General features: G+C 38.2%; 1 protein-coding gene across 3 annotated transcripts in view; it reads right to left on the bottom strand.

The window, feature by feature from the left end:
• Positions 1-2,665: 2,665 nt before the first annotated feature.
• ZNF292 (zinc finger protein 292) overlaps positions 2,666-21,040 on the bottom strand; it is a 57,144-nt gene continuing 38,769 nt past the window's right edge. For 2 of the 3 annotated variants that reach the window (XM_042881858.1, XM_042881868.1), the window contains 4 exons: positions 17,191-17,393; positions 14,343-14,479; positions 13,094-13,235; positions 2,666-11,455 (listed from right to left, as the gene is read on the bottom strand). In XM_042881858.1, the coding sequence (XP_042737792.1) occupies positions 4,298-11,455; positions 13,094-13,235; positions 14,343-14,479; positions 17,191-17,393 (7,640 nt within the window). In that variant the 3' untranslated portion in view covers positions 2,666-4,297. Of the gene's footprint in view, positions 11,456-13,093; positions 13,236-14,342; positions 14,480-17,190; positions 17,394-20,873; positions 20,972-21,040 lie in introns of all 3 variants that reach the window. The other variant, XM_042881878.1, reaches the window with a different exon arrangement.

Here is a 21,040-nt window from a genome sequence, read left to right as displayed (position 1 = left end):
CACGGTGCTGCACCAGTGTGTGTGTGGAGACAGTGAGCTTTACAAAACTCCCGGTATTTGCTGTTAAAGCTGCACACGCACACAGAATGGTTTGGGATAGAAATGTACCTAGAAGCCTTCACAGCTACTACACAAAACCCATCAAGAACTGCATGAAGGAAAACTATTGCCCATCGGTTCTGTGTCAGTTTTGGTAAGTAAGAAAATGAGCATTAACTTGTTCCTTTTGTACCCTAAGACATTTTTTCTTAAGACAATGGCAATACTACCAAGATTTAAAAAGTGTTTCCATAAGGACTATTTTGTAATTGCTGAAGACAGATCTGAAGACAGCAGCACATCAGTGAAAAAGTAGTTTTGGAATATTTAAGCAAGGTTTTATTTCTCACTAATTCCTATCCTAAAATGTTCTGAATTCCTATCCTGAACAGTCCTGAAATGATAATTTCCCATATCATCATTTCCCATATTGAAGGATATTCCGGTTTCGATTCAGCCAGTACTTCATATGGAAAATATCCCAGGAAAGTATTCTGGACCATCTCCGTGAGCCCTGACTCACTGGCAGCCAACAGCCAGGTAGTTTTACATCATTAGCTGCATTGCTAATCATTATCTGCATTTAGCAGAGCTAACAAAAAGGAAACAAGCATCACAGATGGCAGCTGTGCCAGATTTTACTTAACGAGAAAACAGAAACCCTCGCTCTTTGTCCAGCATTTGCTCTCAGCCTGGTTCCTCCCAGCCTTTTCCCACCTGCATGCTCCTTCCTCCTCCAGCCCACATCACTCACCCCTCCACCTCCAAAGTCATTCATGCTTCCATTTTTGGCTCATGTTGAGTTTGTAGACCTCAAGTCCTAAACTAAAAGTCAATGGGCTTTTTAAAATGTATTCAACTTCTACATCACCGGTACAGACAAAATGCCAAAATTTTCAATTCAAATGCTGTATTTTTTCATTTTTGAAGGCTAAAAGTACTGCTTCCTTAAACACACAGTAACTACTACAAAGCTGACCTGAGCCCTCACTGTAATGGAAAAATACCATAATCACTCAGTGCCACATTCATACAAAAATATTTACCTCATGCGTATTTTAAAACATCTCTGCAAACATTAAAAAGATCCAAAGCTTATGTAAATCCCACTGTCCTTTAAAACCCAGGTAATCTCACCTTCTGAGAGATGAAGTTGGAAAAAAACATCATGGAAGATAAACACTTCCCTGTCTGCAGATGGCTTTCCCCTCGCCCCTCACCTCCTGTACCCTGCCACCCCTCCACGCTGAGGCTCCAGCCAGAGCCAAACTGGGCCCAGCAGAGGGGAAGCAGGAGCTGCAAGGCCCAGGTAATGGGGAGAGACAGGGAGGCAGGAAGAATGTGGGAAGAGAGAGGGGGACGGGCTGGATGATGCTGGGGTACCCCACGGGTTGAGGAGGTGCCACCATCCCGAGTCCCATCCTCTGGGCAGGAGTGGGGTGAGGGCCTGCAGTTGTCAGCACAGCACGTCGGAGGGTATCACTCATCGCTCGTAGTGAAATACCCAAATGCAAGTACCAAAGAAATGCATCTCATCAGGAACTTCTGCAGGTGGCTTCACCAAACTACACCTTCTGCACTTTGTGAGATCTTAAAGTGAATCCTTCCTTCAGCCCCTTATTTAAACCTCACTTGTTCTAAAGGAAAAATACCACACTGGTTTACCTGTTGAACAGGCCATCGGTATCCATCTAACAGGGAACGTGCCATGAGGGGCAATGACTGTACTGGTTCTAAACAATGTGGATTGATTGGGATGACAATAATATTAAAAATTTCATTCTCAGAAATTCAGATTTTGATCAGAATTAGAACTTATGTCCTGGATGTGTATGGCACTACATTTTGTTTTTTTAAAATGACATCCTACTGTAACATTATGTGCCTAAACAGTTTTATGCTATTCTCAGTCTAAAAAGGACAAATCCTGCAGTAACTAAGTGGGACAGTTTCCAGAAACTGTTTCCAGCTGTTTCTGTTGGATGCACTGATTTAAGTAACACAAAAAGTGATGAACTGCTATTCCAAAAATGAACAATCAAGGGGTCTGTGGGCATCCCCTTACCCTCAGGTACATCTGAGGACAGCAGATCTCCAGAGCAGCTCCCAAGGCAGTCCCCTCACTAGGACATGGCACCATGCAGTTATGATCTCTCCTAGAGAAAATATCCAGATTCCCACCTGTGCAGCCTATTGTAAGAAACCTTGTTGAGCAGGGAGGTAGGACTCAATGATCTCCTGAGGTCCTTTCCAACCCCTGCAATTCTATGAAAACACAGCATCTGTTCTGCTTTTATCATTTTCAGATTGTACCTTCGATTTGCTAACCTGGCAGCGTTTGGTCACTCAACAGGGATGAAGTTTACATGAGCAAATGGACTCTGTTCAGAAGGAAGCAAATGCTTTGTAGAAAGGCATACAACTTAGCACCAAAGAGCAAAAGAAGCCCTATTTCCAAGGCTGAAACGCTGCTGCCTTCTTGCTTTTTCATACAAGATCATCGCTCTCAAAACCAGTCCCTTTGTTCTGCTGCAGAAGCCTGCCCTCTGAATTGATCTTCAAGTCAACTGTCAAAGATTCCAGGTGAATGGTTTAAAAACAATCAGGTGAAGCATTTAATGCAAAGTTTCACATGGCAAGACAAGTTTATAGAAAAAAAAAATGCAAGCCAGTCTCTCCGAAGATAAAGACTATTTTATATTACTGAAGGTAGGTCACATCCAGTATGAGAATAATCCAAGAGAAATTTTTGGTACCGCACAATCCAGCTGGCTTGTCCCGTCTGAGCCGCGCGCAATCACATACCAACAACAATACCACAGATTCCTAGATACCGACAGCTCCCATTATCACATTTGCTCTTTTGGTTACTCAACAAACCGGACACCCGCCGTGTCAGTTAGCAGCATACAGAGGAAGCGCCCCGAACCCGAGTGCTACGCGTGGCACCGCCCCGGGGGCTCCTTCCAGTGTGGAGAAGACAGAGGTGGCACAAGCGGTGCCAAACACAGTCAGCAAGGGGCAAAGGGGTGCAGGGAGAGCCCGTGCCATCGAGAGAGCACAACCACTGAGCGTATCCGTAAGATCACAATCTCACTTCCCTTTCAGAAAGTGCCTTTGTTTATTCAGTTTTTGACGGTAAGGACTCACGCGTTTTATAGATAGATACCAAACTGGTATTATCAAAATAAACCATCTGTTTTATAAACCCACTATTTACAGAAACGGTTTCTGAAGGTTTGTTTTTGGATTTTTTGATTTTTTAACAAAAATTAAACTATACACCAATCTAAGTTACAGAAACAAAAATAACCTTTATAAGATCACATGTATAAAACAAGAAATGAAATGTGATTTTATTTAAGGCAATACTGGGCTACTTCACAAATCACCACCTCAAATATATACACTGCTCCACACTACTAATTTTCTATCACATTCACAATGGATTCTTTAATACCAAATATTGTTTTAAATCTCCGATGTAGCAAACTATTTTATTCACATTTCCATTTTTTTATTATGGAATCATAAATGCTTTGTATCCAATTAAAAGCCATGAAAAAATGTAGTTATAAGAAAACTATTATATTTATGAGTTAACTACATGTGAGTATCATCCGTAGATACTGCATGTTAAAATGTACAAAAATGAGTGTGTCAGTATGTTGGATCTATGAAGTGTGATCTTATCCAGCTCCTCTCCTGTAAATAAATGCTTTACGCAAAATAAACTGGATATGGGAGACTTAACTAGTTTTAGTTCAAAAGGTCTTAATTTAAAATGATTAAAGGACAGTTTTAAAAACTTGATCACTTAGTTACAATTAAAATTCTGAATATAAATGTGTCATTTAATAGTTTAGACTTACAGACTGCTGGTGGCAGCAAATGATTTACAATAATAAATATATACAAAAAAAAAAAAATGTATCTACAAATAAAGAGTACTGTTGTACATGAGCAGTGACCTGGTGAAAGATACCAATCACAGACAATTCACAAAGATTTAGTTCATGGAAAGGACAATTTGATAGAAAGTTGAGGTTTTGATCAAGTATTTACAAAGCTGAAGCAATTATTCTGTTCTTCAAGTCCCATAGGGATAAAAACAACTGAAAATTTACATGACAAATGTCATGTTTTTCTCTAGATTAAACCACCTCAAAATAAAAGAGCTCAACAGTTACTAGCATGCGTGATGGCTTCCTATTGAAAATAAACTTTATTACAGGTAATGGTTACACACATTAGGGTTTCAGTTTTGACTGCCCTTCTCATTACCCTTTCTTTCTTTTGCAGCTGTAACTTCTGGATCATTTTCCCAGTGTTCATCAAGTCTTCTCAAACTGACGGTAGGTCTCATTTCCTGAAGTTGCTTCAACGCACGCTCAGTGCAGTCCTTAAAAGTCTTGTCTAAAACTATCTTTACATTATCACAGCTCTGAAGCTGTGATGGATTGGCAAACTGTACAAAGGTTTCAGCTGCAGAAGATGACCAAGTGACATTACTACTTGTTGCTAAGGAGGTCTTCTCGTTAGATTTTCGTGTGTTTGAATGAGATCCTTTTTTGGTTCCGCTGCTGTGGTGGTCTCTTTCAGTGCTTTTCTTTTGCTTCACAGCAGACTCTTCAAGGAATTTGAGGAATGAAACTTCAAAACCCATAGGCTTAAATGAACTCCAGTCAAAAGCTGCAGGCTGCTCTTCAGCTGTCTGAATAGCAACTGCAGTCTCTTCCTCCCTGTGCTGGTTACTCACTTCAGCAGGCAGCACCTCCTCTGCTTTCTCAGTTCTTCTTCTCTTATTCTGAGACACGTTTTTTTCTTTGTTTGCTCTTTTTAAGTTGTTGGATTTTTGCTTCTCCGAGGGGCAGGAGTTGGTCTCCTGCGAGTCATTATTTACACTGGAAGATATTTTTGCTTGATTTTCAGCACTTGAACAATCCTCGTTAATCAGTTTAGTAATGAAGAGTTCTGTCAGTTCATCCACTTCGTCCTTCTCACCTTTCTCAGTTTCTTTTTGTGGTAATGTTGATGTGCTTGAATCATTATTGCTTGGTAACGAACTTGGTTCTGTTCCTTCCACATCAATTTTTTGGTCAGTCTCCTCCTGCTCACAAGGTATTTCCTTTACTTCTGGCACAGAGTGCTGTTTAGATACAATGAGAAGATTTCTGTGTTGTGAAGTAAAGGCCTTGGACAATTTGTGGCATTTGTAATGTCTTATGATGTTACTTTCGCTTGTAACTACAGAAGAACATCCTTTTATCATACATGGATACTGAGTTACAAATCTGCTTGTACATTCGGATAATGCCTCATTTCTAGCTTTTATAGAAAACACGTGCTTTCCGCGTTTCAGTGAATAAGCCTTATTTTCCTGAATTTGCATTGGTTTTGCATTTTTGTTTTCCAAGTTAACGTTTTTCTTTCGTTTTGTTTTCTCCGACAGCCTGCTGCTTTCCTTTTCCGATTTGTTTTTCAGTCCTCTCTGTTTGGACTTCACTGGTTTCTCCTGGTTTGCTTTGCTTGAAATGTTTTCCTGACCTGGTGTCAGCCTTCTGGGTCTTATTAGATGATCTTTATGCCTGTCATTATGTTTATTAAAAATATGCCTCAGGAGGTTAGATCTAGTAGCATAAATGCGGTCACAGCCCTCACAATCACACTTGAATACACCATCATCTTCTACCTTGTTTGGCCTTATCTTAACACCGTGCTCTGTCTCCAGATGCGTAACGTAGTTGAAATACACTGTAAATGAAGATTTACATTGAGACTGATCACAAGAAAATCTTCCCGCCTCTGGAGCTGGTTTCATGTTTCTGATTTGCTCAGGGGTCATGTTATGAAGCTTCATGTAATGCTGTATCAAGCTAGGAACCTCCTGGAATATTCGGGAGCAGTCACTCATCTCACACCTGAATTCTCTGATGGTGGGTTTAGTTTCAGTCTCGTCACGTTCCTCCTTACCTGCCTCACTCTCCTCCTCCACTTCAGCAGAGAAGGCAGGAAGGTCTGATTTGTGCACAGCTTGATAATGAAGAATTAGATTTTGTTGAATTGTAAACGCTGCGAAGCAGCCCTGATGGACGCATCGATATGGTCTGTAAGGACTGTATCTGGTTGGAAACTCCAGAGGTTTTGTTACGGGCTTCCGACGTTTTCTCTCATCTTTTTCTTTCCTGTGCCTCCTAACTTTGCGTACTTTTGCCTCTGGATCACCAAAAGCGTCTGCGTTATGCTGCTCCAATGGAACGGAAACCACCTGGGGAGGTGTTTCCAGTTTTTCAGGAATATTTTTCTCAGGTAGTAACTTTTCCAAGACATTCACAGGCTCTAGAGCTTCCTTTATCTGACCTTCTTTGTCCAACGGAGCTGCAGTTTTGTTTTCTGTTATTAGTGTCTGCAAATTTATTTCAACAGGTTGCGAAGTTGTGTTTACAATTTCATTTTGAGACCTTCTGCCATAAGGCCTTTTAATTTTTAATTTTACCATCTCTTCTGTTGTAAAATGATGTACAAGCTGGCAGTGTGCTCGGAGATTAGAGTTTCGCGTAAATGTCTTTGGACAGCTAGCAACAACACACTTGAATGGGGCGTACTTCAGCTGATGTTTCTTAATTTCCAGTATCATTTCTGCAGTGTACTGGTGAACCTTGCCATAGTGTTTAAACAACGCATCTTTTGTCATTGCACTATAGTTGCAACCTTGATTCTGACACACAAAAGGCTTATTAACTTTGTCACTAAAGTGAATAATCGTTTCTGAAGATACCTGGACGAGGGGCTTGTTTTCAGTTGGTACAACAGGAACTGCTGGTGCTAGAGTATCTGCTGGGGCACAGTGGCAAACACTCTCAGAGATCTGAATGGATGAATCATTTTCGAGTTTCAGTTTTTGTAAGCCCTCCAAAATTTCCAGTATTTGACTATCAACTTTTTGAGATGTTTCAGACTGAGTAGGGTTACTCTTTGCAGCAGCGACATTCCCTGAATGCACTGCAAACTGTGTGTGAGTGGGTAACAGCACACTACTTGAAGAATTTCCTGAAGAAGTTTGTGCGGTATTTACTTGCAAGTTCTGTTCTGAAGCAGTGCCAGTATCCTGAATCTCAGTTTTCACCTCAAGCATCTGTGAATTCATGGCACTTTTAATTATTTCAAGGGTTTTTTCAAAGTTCTGAATAACACTGTCTTCTGAAATCTGCTCCTCTGAATTGGCCTGCACACAAGAATTTGTAGCCATCATTTGGGAATCGCCATTTTCAGCTTTCACCGTTAATGTACGAGTCTCAAGGTTTGTTTTGAAGTTCTCTTTGACACTGGCCACAAATAACTGATTGTCAGCATTACTGAGTTTCTGTGTGAGACTTTCCGCCACTGCTTGGGAATCACAATTTGCTACCAAGTTGGACTGAAAATTATCTCCCTGTGTTTGCATGTTTCCTTCAGAGCTTTTGGCTAGAAGACCCGTTGTTATATTATTTACTGCTACTTTCTGTGCTATGTTCGGTGCAACTAAGGGTGTAGTTGCTTTTCTCTTCCTCTTTGAAGCACTGGTTCCCTTCTTATTTGAGTTATTTGATACTGAATTATTAGGAGTACTTATAACTGAAACTCGTGAAGCGTTCCCTGCAAAGGTTTGTGCTGCTGCAGCAGCATTAGAAAATGAGCTAGAGCATAGGCCATTCTCAATTGTCTTCAGCATTAAATCATCTGTTGCAAAAACAGGCAAACTCTTGCACTCGTTTACTGAAGGAATTTTGGTACTGAGGGTCCTGTTTTGGTCTGTTAGCAGAGTACTTGGGTTGCAGACTGTCTGCAACAGAGGTGACATGGTTGAATTGGGAAGAACAGTTGCATTTATTTGAGTTGTACCAGTGACGCAACTTGTTGTAACGATATGTGGAAGTACGTCTGTGGTATCAAAGGTACTTGAAATGCCTGCGGTTTCCAAAGCTTGTTTTATAATTTGATTTCCTTCCTCATTTCCACTGGTATTAAAGTTAGGCACGTTGGCCCTTGGGAACATGGTCTGCAGTAAGGCCGTAGAACGATTTTCAGATGCAAGCAATTGCAGAAATGCTGGATCCTTAAAACACAATTCTGGATTGAAAGTAGGCTCCTGGGGTTGCTGCAAGCTTAATGAATTTGAGGAAAGAATCATACTAGCAAGCAAAGACTGTCCATTAGCTTGCAGAGCTTCTGCAGAAATTTCTGATCCTTCAAGAGGCTTACAATATGACCTCTTAGATAAGTGACCACCAAGTGATCGAGGATTAGTAAAAGCTCTGAAACACCTGCTACAGATAAATTTACCATCTCTAATTATTGCTGGCCACTTTGCCCGCTTGTTATGTTTTGGCTTCCTTTCTTTTCCATTTGGACCCCGGCCACGGTCCTTTTTCATCTTTTCTGGAGTTGGAAGTTGAGAACTGGTTTCACTGAAGTTGTTTTCATTATTCACTCGTGAAGGAAACAATTGATCAATAGTTTCCTCTTTTGGGAAAGCAGAACTGCTATTTCCTTCTAGTTGTGACGAAAAGTTGTTTGTGTTGTTTTCCAGTTGTGAGAAGACTGAGCTTGGGGCGTTCTCTGATGGTGAAGGAAAAAGAGACATTGGACCATTCTCTGCAGGCAAAGGAAGAAAAGGATCTGAACTGCCATCAATATTCAGAGGCATAACTCTTTTTGCCAGATCTTCCAACTGGGAAGGCAAGGTTACACCAGACAGATTTTCCATTTGTGAACATAAAACACTTTCAGGCTCACTTTTAATACGAGTAGACAAACTTGGATTTATAACACTTTCCACTACAGGCAACACAGGATTGGTCATATTTTCTAAGTGAGTTGGGAAAAGTGTAGTTGAGAGGTGTTGCGCTTGACTGGAACAGGTAGGATTCGAATTAGTTTTGTTCTGTGCAGTAAAAGCAGCACCGTTAGGATTGCCCACTTGAGATGGCATCAGACAGACAATCTTTTCATCGTTTTCAACGTTTTGTAAATTGCTGGATTTTCGTGGTTTCTTATTCTTCCGTTGCATTTTAAACGTAGCATATTGATCGGGGTGCGCTGCCTTCATGTGTTTGCCAATGCTCTGTGATGAGTTGTACGTTCGAGTACACCCCTCAACCTGGCAACTAAATTTCTGAACTGGTGCTGCTGGTGACACAGTTGGAACTAAGGAATTATTTATGCTAGGCTGTGATGGAATAAATGTAATACTTTCTAAAGTTTTTAAAGGTAGGTTGTATAGATTAGCTGCAGCTTTAATACTGTCTTCAATTTCAAGTTTGGAAATGGGAACACTGTTTCGGTATCCTGCCTGATTCTGCATGCTAAGCGTGTTTACAATGTTTACTTGCCCTTCTAAGCTTTTGGATTCAAGGGCTTCTGGTTTTAGTGTATTTGAACTCACAGATATATTTTGAACATTCTGAGACTGATTGAGACAATTCTCTTCCTTTCTTTCTTGGAAAACTGGAAGACAAGAATCAACTGTTGAGCACAATTGCTGGGCTCCAGATTTAGTGGGATCTACTTTACTGGTAGTAGCAGCCAATTTACCTCTCCTTACAAAGTTGTCTCGGATCTTCTGGTTAACTGCAAGCATCTTAACACTGCTCACTGGAATTGCTACTTCCGTCTTCACTGAACCTGCAGCAGCCTCTTCTGGAGCAGCGTTAGGCAAGGAATCACTTTGCTGCAGTGTATTTGGGGATGTACTGGCACTTTCACTCCCTACCGGTTCTGCTTTGATTTCATTCCAGACATAGTTTTCTCCTTCAGTAAAACTACTTTGGTTGTCAGCTGGAGCAGATGCTGATTCCTCTTTAACAGCAACTCCATCAGTACTTTCATTAGCTTTAGAAGGTTGACTAAGATCAGACTGATTCGCCTGGCCTTCAGGCTGTTGCACTTTTTCAGGCTGCTTGTTGTGTTCTTCAATATGCTTTTCCAGTTCGTTCTGAGAACGGTACACTTTTCCACAGCCTGTGAATTTACAGGTATAGGTATTATAGTGTTGTGCTTCGTGATCATACAGTAAATAGGCTTCAGAAAACACTCTCCCACATTTAGGAAACATACACTTTGCTCTGAAGACTTGATGCTCCTTCCTGTGAGTTAGCAGCTCAGCATAACTGTTAAAACCAGCCTTGCATTTCATCTGTATGCAGATATAAGGCTTGCTGCCACAGTGCATTTGTAAATGATCATTCAGATGAGTAACACTTACAAAATGTCGTCTACAGTACTGACAAATCACTTTTTTGCTTTGCATTTCTAGAAAACGTTTAGCTTCTTCATTATCCTTATGCCCCTTTGCATGTGCTATTAGATTTTTAAAATACTTAAAGCCTTTTTTACAAAACGTTACAGGGCAAGTGAATTCATTAACAGGTAGTGGCTTTTGAACTGGCACTATCTCCGGTACATATGGTTTATCTTTATCATCATTGTCATCATCAGAGCCATCATTATCATTAAATACAATGAAGTCTGTTGAATAGAGACTGTTCTTCTTAATGGGTCGCTGCTCCTGTTTGGATACAGAATTGGTTTTCTGATTCTCGTTGGTAGTTGCTATTTTAGGAGGTCTTCCCAATCTTCTCAGCGGTTTCATAGCTGCCAGTCTCTCTTTGCTGGATTTTTTAACATGCAAAGTTACATGGGGAACAAAGTTTTCTTTAGAATTAAAATTTTGGGCACAAATAGGACAACTGTAAATTCCATCTTTGTAATGTTTTTGAGCATGCCTAACTATTCTGTGACCTAGAAATTCCTTGTCACATAACACACAGTACTGCATATAAGCTTGCCAGTTCCGGAATCTAGCTGATATGAATCCTCTCTCTCTGAGTTTTTTAATTTCTCTCTTTTTCTGCTTTTCATCTCTGATACCTTTAAGAAGGCTCGTAGCTTCATCAAAACTGCCAGCAAACCCATTCATGGAGGTTTCTTTAGTCTCTTCTTGGCAATCCTCAACCTTCTCATACACTTCACTATCGTTGAGTTCATCTATCGATGACACAATGGAAGCTTCCTCTCCCATCAGTGCCAGACACTGACGCTTTAGAGTTTTCCAGTCCCAGAATTCTGGATCAAAAGGCCACTGAGTTTTCAGTACAAGTAAGAGCTCACAGCGCAATGAATTTGGTATTGGAAGATTCTCTTCATCGTACTTTTGATCAGGCTGATTATAGAGCATTTCAACAGCATAGTATGCATCCACAGTGGGTTCAAGAAGAAATTCACTCAACTGACAAGCACGTTTAACCTCCAAATCATCTGGAAGCAAACAGGAGATAGTCTTGCAAATAGATATCTTGACATCTGCATTTTCACTGGATTCCAAGCGCAAGGCTTTCACACACAGTTCAATGCAGGTTGCAAGTCCAGCACCATCAATCTGTAAAGCAAGATTAATCTTAGTAAATCAGCTCTAAATAAAAATAAATAATAATTAAAAAATCATATTCATTTTTTCATAAAAAACAAACATCCTAAGTGTCAGGAAAATACATCTGGATCTAATAATATACTCTTTTAGAAGCATAACCTTTAAATGCTAGGCTAAGTTACATGATTTGTCTTCATGCTACTAGAAACTGAAAGCTCAGACACAATTAAAATACATATTAAATGTACATTCTGCCATATTTGTGACTTTCAGCTTGTATGAAAGAGGATTTCAGTTTGTATTACAGCAGTACTGGGACTTCTCCATAAATTAACAAGTGCCAGTTTTGTCACATTTATTTAAAATAAACTTCTATGGAGCACCACGTTAACACTAAGTAGAAATAAATGTAAGAAGTGCTACAGCTACAATAAGAGAAGCACATGATTATAAAAAAGCTATAAAATTTGGAAATCACTTAAGGCATAAGGGTTTGCTTCTAGTTTTGAAGACTATTCCGCTTCAAAATCAACTGATTATAATTGAACACAAAGGTTCATTCCAACTGCAAATAATAAATGGAACTAAATATTCCATCATTTCAGTGTTTCAAAAGTCACGTGTATACCCATTTCTCATTTACACCCTTCAGAAAAGTAAATCATGTTAATGTTCATGTTACAGATCCTTTTGCTGCCAAGGATGCATAGAGAGGCCACTATATAGATGAAAATAAAGTCAAGTGCACTTATGAATGCACAGATCTGCTACTTCTATGGTTTCAAATTTCTGCCACCAGTGAAACAGCCTACAGTTCACTAAGGAAAAATCAGTACGGCATGGAGCAGACTGCTTTTAATATTGTCCCCTACCACTCCAATTTAGTTCAGGCCTTCGGAAAAAATCGTGATTAGCCTACGATAAGCCAGGCCAGAATGATGCAAAAGGAAAAAAAGGAATCAGAATACAAAGAATCACAGAAATCTCACCCAACTAAAAGCTTTTGGAAGAGCTAAACTTGGCTATAAACATTAAATAGTGCAACTGCTGATAGAAAACTAGGAAAATTACATGAAACTGAGACATATAAACTGAGATGTGTATCTAAGTACACAAAAGGCAAGTACTTCATTTATCAAAACAAACTGCATTCTTTGTGGCAGATTGAAATGTTTTCGGTTGTTCTTTTTTTTCCCCTCCTCCTTTATTTCCATAACACTCTTATACACTAATATAGAGCCTTTAGTTCCTCCAGTCATCCATAAGATGACATCTTCCACAATATCTGAAATACGGAAAATAATAAAGAGAAATATTAATACCTGGCAACAGAAAATACCTTATTTGGTAAATACAAACAACAGCAGAAGGCTGTAATTTCACCTTTACATTTTATTTCATCTCAGCTGTGGCATTTCAATCTTTTCTTTTTTTTTAAAACTCATTTTTTTTCTCTCAAATGACCAGAGTGTGACAATGATTTAAAATGAATCAACTTGCAGTTCACCTATACAAAGAGGTTGTTATCATTTCCTAAAACCAATTATGATTGTCCCTAAAAGACTGGCTATCTAAGCAGCTTTCATACCTTCCTACTTATAGTTCCATTTAAATTGCATTAAAATATTCTTTCAGGAATATCCTTACCTCTGAGTTAATTACTTTGATCAGGAAGAAAATGTGATAAACAGTCTTAGTTAACACAGAAAGTTGACGACATCTCTCTAGATACACTTGAATAGAAGGCTCTACCCTTTGCTGCAGTTTACTCCAGAAAAGAGTCAGTTCCCTAGAACAAGAGAACAACGTTTCAAGGCCAGCAACACAATCTTTCATCTGATCACAAGAAATGCAGAGTCGAGAAGTTTCCATTTTGTCTTTGGGAAAATGAAAATATGAATTTACTCACGTTTTATAGCTTTTATTAGTATACCCACATTATTAATACCCAGTTTTAAAAGCCACCACAGTGACTCAATTCCAAAAGAAAAGATCTGAATAAAGCAATAATGCCACAAATTACACAATTTGTGGGCTTGTTATGTGGTTTTGAAAAATTTTACACTTCTGCATTGTCAGTAATTATTAATAGCTACAGGAAGATCACTTTTCTCTGTGGTACATAAATTTTTCTTGAGCTGCTTTATGGATACGAATTTAACTTGCTTTAGCAAGAAATTAGGTCCCAAACCCAAACAGTAGTAGCAGTTAACTCACTACTTCATCTCTGATACTAAAAGTTTCCTAAATAAGAGGTTCTCCTTAGGTACAAACAGCCAAGGGTACTGAGTATCCTACAGAATGGTATAACCTGCAAAACTTTAGCAGAACCTGTTAACACAAAATCCACCACTAAGAGATGTTCTACCACTGCTGTACAAGAAATGAGGTGCAGAAGCACAGCAAATCCACACTGGTGACAGCAAACCCAAAATAGTAAGCATTTTAATCTATAGGAAAGAGCACCCCAGCTTCTAGAATTTATCACGATAAACAAACGTGTTATGAAACAAAGACAGAAGGGAAAAGTTTTTATGCATTAAATTCATCATAAGGCTGATTACCTGCTGCAGATATTAAATTCCTTATTCTACAGCATAAGATTACTGTCAGGAAAAATGACTAACCAGCTACTAGTATTTGTTAGTACCTTTTCATACCGTGCAGTATTCAAACTCCAATAATTAAAGCTAATCTTATAAAATACTTTTTCTTTCTTTCTTTAAAATAAATAAATAAATAAATAAATAAATAAATAAAAGCTTTCCAGAAGTCTCATCTCTTTCCTGTTCAGCTCTTGGATATTATGAGACAAAGAAAGTCAACTGATGGACCAGCTCTATCTTCCCTAAATAAATTTACACTGCACCAGACAGAAAACAATACTCAAACCCACCAGGCACAGTACATCTCTCCTTGCTGAAGCTGGCGAGATAAAAACGCTGCACATAAAATTAGAGCACTTTTCTCATCTCCATCAGATTCCAGGTTACAGATCATTTCTAGAGCATCTTTGCAATCTACTTCTGCAATCTGTGAGGAAAGAAAACAAGACCAATACTAAGCATGTGGCTTCATTTTCAGATAAGCATTAATCTAAACCTTTGCAAAAAGACTTTGTAACCTTGTGAACAGTTAACTCTATTACACCGTGATGCAACTCAAAGAAAATCAGTGTTTCCAGCCAGTCAAAATTGATTATGCTAACAAAAAAGCTTTTTCTGAAGCTTGTTTCTTAAAGACATCAAACTTGAACCTAATGTCCCAGTCACAAACTTCTTGGAGTATATCATTAATTATCCATCATTAAATATCCATATTATTCATGCACACTGATGGTAATTAAAACTACTTATGGTAGTAATAAGATAAATTGCAGCCTAAAACAAGAAGACTATTACCTGAAACTAGTCCCTGATGTTACTACTTTTAATTTAATACAATAGCTGGTCAATTAATGAGTATGAAAGTTGAACATGAACATTCCTGTATTTTTTTCAAAAATTAATAAGGAAGCTGCACAGATGAAGCAGATCAACTGAATGCCTGCAAGAATATTACAGTTTATACAATGTAATTTAATATAAAAATTTGAGCCACAATGCAAGCACTTAGCTTCATAGTAAAAACAAAGCAAAAAAGTCACCCAGTAGTACTAGACAACTGTATCAGTAATGAATCAGCACAGTTGTTGAAACTACTACTGTCTATTTTGAGTCTCAGCAGACTGGTTTGATTACATCAATTAGCACATCTGGCAGGACACTCTTCAGAGCTGGCAGCTGAAGAACAACTTGGCTATTCCAACTGCACTGCTGAAAATCTCTCGAGTAATCACGAGAAATCCCAAAGCTAGAAAAAAAAACCTCAATCCAAATAACTAGTTTGGTATTTTGAATACAGTGGTAGCACAGTTTGGTTTGGCATCATATCCAGATATTGCCCCAGCAATTAAGCTACAATTTTGAAAAATACAACTCATTTTTTCCTCTAAATTGTGGGCTTGTAAATATACTAATAACCCTTCACTGCCAGTCATTTGAGGTTTAAGAATCTCAAGGGCATCTTCTGTTTCTCTCAAGACCTCAGAGAGGATAGATAAACATAACTGTCATACCAACTCAGACAAAGCCTGCTTTGCTCAGCACTTCTCTCACAGGGGGCCCATCAGTGAAAAGCTTACGGAAGAATATGTGATGCTGATCTTAAAATAAAAGCATGTTTTTTTTTTTCTGAATCGTTTTTCCAGTCTATCAGAGTTTATATGGGCTTCTAGCAACAGTCTGTACAGATTGTGCCACAAGCCTGTATGTCTTGGCATTTCACATCCTGCAGATTTAAATTCTTCACATTTTTGAAGCAAACTACTAGACTAATTCAAGCTGAAAATGAGCACAAATGCTACTTTACTGCCTGTTTTAAATGGATATAATACCATACCATTTCTCATACTTGCATTAAATTTCCATTTTCTCATACCATTCTCAAACTATGAAAGGGCTATCCCTTTCAGTTCAGAAGTCCAGCCTGACACGTCTGCCTTCTGGTCTGTAATACATGAACTTTCCAAAACGATTAGCACTACTGCAAACCATTGCAGCTGAAGCTGCAAAGACAGGCAGTCCAAGCTAAGGAAACCAAGATTTGGAAATACATGTATTAAGTTATCTGAGATAGCTCTTGTGTGTGCTATGGCATCCTAAGAAATAAGGCTATCCCCTTCCTTTTGTCCATTGGAGTCACGATTCACTCACTGACTGAGCCCATTCTGCTTTGGAGCGAGACAGCACTGAGTATTGAAGGAAGCATTTTTACAGGGCCACAAATTCCAAGTTTAGTAAACAAACACAAGATCACACAATCCTGCCATAGCTTCCCTTATTGAGCTCTTGCTGGGATTCCTGAGACTGTTCTGAAAAGGCCTACAGTAGCCAGAGGTGGGATTGTAAGATGGATCCTACCTCCCTCAGACCAACATGTCCAGGGAGATGCTGTCATCTCAGAATTTAGTCTACATCTCAAGCAGGAGGCTCTTCCAACTCCAACTGCATAATTTTCATCTCTTTTAAGACCTATTTCAACATGTTTATTACTTATTATTAGCATAAGAGACAAAAAGACAGAGACAAAAAAAAATCAGCAAAGAGATGCAGTCAAAATATCCTGATGGTTGGAGTTAGCTTTCCCTTAACAAGGAAAAAGAAAAGGAAAAAGGAAAAGTGAGAAGAACATTTCAAACCAGATCAAGTATCTGATTTCATCTTCAATTTCCCCACCTTCTTTAAGTAAATTGTTATTTCCTGACATGGACACTTAGGTCAGAAACACTGCATTTGTTGCCTGAACCGAAAGTAGCACCTAAGGGCTCCATCCTATGTGCAAAGTACTTTGCAGAAAGTTACAGTTAGATTTCTAAGAGTGGCAAAATCATTATCTCCACTTCACTAACAGGAACTAAGGCAGAAATTTAAATATTTTAAGTAAAATTAAAGGTACCATTGTGGTAGAGCCAGAAAATATCTACTAGGGACCCAGTATTCCACTTCCACAAATGTTTTAATTAAGAATCATTACTAACAGTTTAAAAGTGCCTTAAATGAAAAGAAAAATAAAATAAAGTACATTAATCATATTTTAAATCTAAGTATCTTCTCCATGAAAGCAGCTATATATAACTATAGTTACATAACTATAATTGGTGATTTCATCTTCAATAAAGAAATAAGTCTTTATTTTTTACTTACTTCCTCCATTAGCTTTTCATTTGGTGATCCTGAACAAAGACAGACCAAGTAGGTTTGCTTGAAATTGCCTTGTGCACTGATTTCTGGATGGTCAGAGCAGAGTTTTGCCAGGGCAGTAGCTTGTGTTAATTGCTTTGTTTTCATGAGGTGTTTAATACGCATATCCAGCAGGACAGGGCCTTCAAACACTAAAAATTCATTCACTTCAAAGAAAAACAAGCCAAAAAGTTACATACACGTTTCATAGCAAATCACAGAATTAACAGTTAGCATTTAATCATTCATGGTTAGCCTACAAAGTCTATACAAATTAAACAGGGTACAAAAGGTATGAAGCATAGACAAAAAGCATCTTTGAAAGCTGTACTTATTTACTACAAGGATTCTGTGCTACAGTAAACCCTTTATTCTACTTGCAAGTTTTAATTCATCCTTATTTCTTGGCAAAACAGCCGCGTGCAAAACAGGTTTAAAAAGGCATATAAATGTTAAAATGTTTAGGCACCACTTAATTATAATTCTACAGAAAGAGGACAAGAAGCCACTACTACGCTCACATCCTTCCTTATGCTTTTGTGCTGTATCACTGCTAAAAGCTGCATTTTAAAGACTTTGCTACTGAAGGATAAAGGTGACGAAGTATCTGAAGTTCTTTGAAATACTGTTAAATATTTCATATTATGCATTCATACAATAAAGTTAAACTCCCTTTTAAAGTTTTTCAGCCAAATAAGAGGTTTGTCTTGTAAACACTTGACTGTGTACAGTTTAAAATTCAAAGCCATGGGAATGGCTAGATTGTATTCAATTATATTCTGCTCTAACAGCACACTGCTGTTAGAGTCAAAACTCTGCCATGCCTATTCCAGCACTATGTGTTTCAGTAGAAGGCTGAATAATCCTATGGAAGAGGAGAAACAAAGGTTGTTTCCATTCCAACAAATATACCTCAGGTCTCATCCAGATCTTTAATAATTTTCTGATGAAAATTATTTCACCTTTGAAGTATGAAGCATAATATTACACCTAAAACATTTATTAAAACCAGATAGGCACAGACAATCAGTTTTGTTTAATCCTTTTGGCATCAATCACTCCCAGTGACAACTGCTTCTACAAGCTATAGTTATATACTGCATGAAAAGAATCTTTTTAATGCATTCACACACAATATAAGTTTAGACTGTTTTCCCTACAAACCTTCTTTGCATCATTCTTTTATGGAAAAATCAGATTTATGGCATTAGGATAAGCTGCTGCTCTTCACTTAAATGTGATTATTTCCAGCCTTTGAGTATTCCCATCACCTGTTCCTGAAACCATCTGGGCATTTGCAATGCTCTCTTCTTGAAAAATACTGATAGAAACATGTGTTACGTTTCTCTGAACACACTTGCACTGAATTTCACTTCCAGCATGTTACCCATACATCCAGTTTATTATATTCTCTTCATTTCCAATGTCCTGTTAAATCCTGATGAAATAATCAAGCAATTTCAGCATCTATAAAACTGATTACCTCAGTCTGTTATTTGGGACATTAGTGTATAGAACATGAGGTTTATTGAAAGAAAACAACAAAACTTTTATTCTTTACTTCCTCCCTTCCTAGTTAGATTTCGATTCATGACTGTCTTCCATTTTATCTCATGATTTTTCCTTCTTCTAGCTACTTATATAGGGTATTACTAAAAGATTGCCTTGCAGTTGAAATTAGGTCAGCCATTCTCTTTAATCAGAAGCATGTAAATTTAGGGCAGAAAATACTGCCTTTAGCAGATGCAATGCCAGCTAGACCTCATCGTTATCTTTCACACATTTTAAGGTTTCTGGTTGAATCATTTCAACCAGCTTGTTAGATATTTGTTCAGAAATCTTCAACGCTATTACAAATGATCATCCATGGCTCACTGATGTGTAACAGTATCCAATCAAGTGAGACTCTCTTCTTTTCTCCACGTCGAAGAAGATATAAACAGTTTTTATTCATGCTATAACAAAGGACGACTACAGCACACCAACAGAAAATTGGTAGATGGTAGTCATTTTTGCATTTATGATAAGATGATGAGACACTTTCCTTTCAAATAGCATAAGCAATGTTTTTCTGGTGTAATTTCCAGTCCTTTATTTAAAAAAATCATACTCTTGTCAACCCACAAATGACCCAGTGATTAATTACATTCAACAGCTTTAGTTTTGCTCTTCCTCCTACCAGGTAGGTACCAGTAATCCCTTCACCCACAGTGTTTACTCTGTCAGCTACTCTGCTTTAAATAACATTGGAACATTTAACCTTATTTCTGTAACAAGATACAGGAAGACTTTAGAGACTTCAAGCTATACTGGTAATCCAGGACGTTTCACTCTGATTTAATTACGATATTTAATATTTTAGAGACTTTGTTTTAGCTACCAGGCCTCAGTATAATCCTTTCCTTTAGTGTTCTACTGCTGCAGTTAGCTTACCTTACATAATCATCAGAACATTTTCTGCTATCAGCTCAACAAGAAGCAGGAAGACCTCAGGGTCAAAGCTACATATTACCTCTTAAGTCTTTATTCTAATCCAAGTGATTTTAATCATTACAGTTAATATTTGAAAGCTCACTCAAAATACAAGTTTTAATTATATTTATTTCATAGATAAACTATGCAGTGTATTTTAAGACAAAAGATAGTGCCAAGGTTGAGGGAGTAAGCCCATGGTGGTACACAGTCTTAAAAACAGGACTTTGCTTGTTGATTATTATTATTAATGTTTCATAGATGTATTTTACACTGTGACGTCTTACTTAAGAGGTATTGCAGACAAACTGTTAGTTCATACAAATGCTTTCTATATTTCTTTTCAGGTCAAATCAGTTTACGAGTACAAAATCTACATAATTTGTAGTAAATACTTCAGTTTAACAATAGCACAATTCTTTCAAGAACTAGTAAATACTGATTTTGTGCACTATTCACTGACATTTACAAGCTTACGTTTGAGAAAGACACATGCAAAATAGACTTAAAAATATAAAATTAAAATGAGAAGAAAAAAGATGAGCAGATGACATCTGACAGATGGCACTTTGATCTGGTAAGTGACAAACGCAGATATACTGGACTCTAACCTTCTGGATGCTTTTCCTCATATTCCCTCACATCCCACACCTGGAGCATCACTACCAAGTGATTCTATGTCAAGTCCACAAGAACTACTACTGACCTGTAATACAGGTAATGCTTACAGCATACATGAATTAAAAAAGAGAAAGGATAATCTTTGGATTAGTATCACACAAGAGCATGAATAAGCTGTGAACACAGTCTTGTATTAACAAGTTCTCCCTGGTGGACAGTCCACATGTATATCACTTTTTGGATGACTAGAAGACTTGTAGAACACAAAGCAATGATTTTTTGCCTTACTCAAAGCACTCATAATCCTACTACTCTAGTCTTTGCCAATTCTTGGGTAGATATAAATTAATCTACCAGAGACCTTTATTTCTTCACAACCTCACTCTGGCCGGGGAGGATGAATGAAGACAAGAGGTGAATGTACATGTGGACTATCCATCTCAAAGAACTTCAGTTACTTGTAAGTAACCTCCTCAGTCATCTTCAAGTGTTAGTCCACATGTGCGTTCACACTGTGGGTGACTCTGAACTGTACTGGATACTTTCATATTTACCTGGAGCTGGGTCTCAGAATCCTTCATGCAAACAACATCTCAGCACAAGTCTGCTGAATGCAGCACCAATCCTGGATGCTTGTACGATGGCATAATGTCTGGTGAAAGGGTAAAAGAAGTTCCAGGTGGCTGCTTTGCATATACCCAGGATGAAAACACTTTTAAAA

This window comes from Lagopus leucura, unplaced genomic scaffold (genome assembly GCF_019238085.1).
Source record: "Lagopus leucura isolate 7727_CA_CO unplaced genomic scaffold, USGS_WTPT01 Super-Scaffold_73, whole genome shotgun sequence".
NCBI classification, from domain to species: domain Eukaryota; kingdom Metazoa; phylum Chordata; class Aves; order Galliformes; family Phasianidae; genus Lagopus; species Lagopus leucura.
Note: the sequence above shows the minus strand (reverse complement) of the source record. Positions and strands in the feature narration are given on the sequence as shown.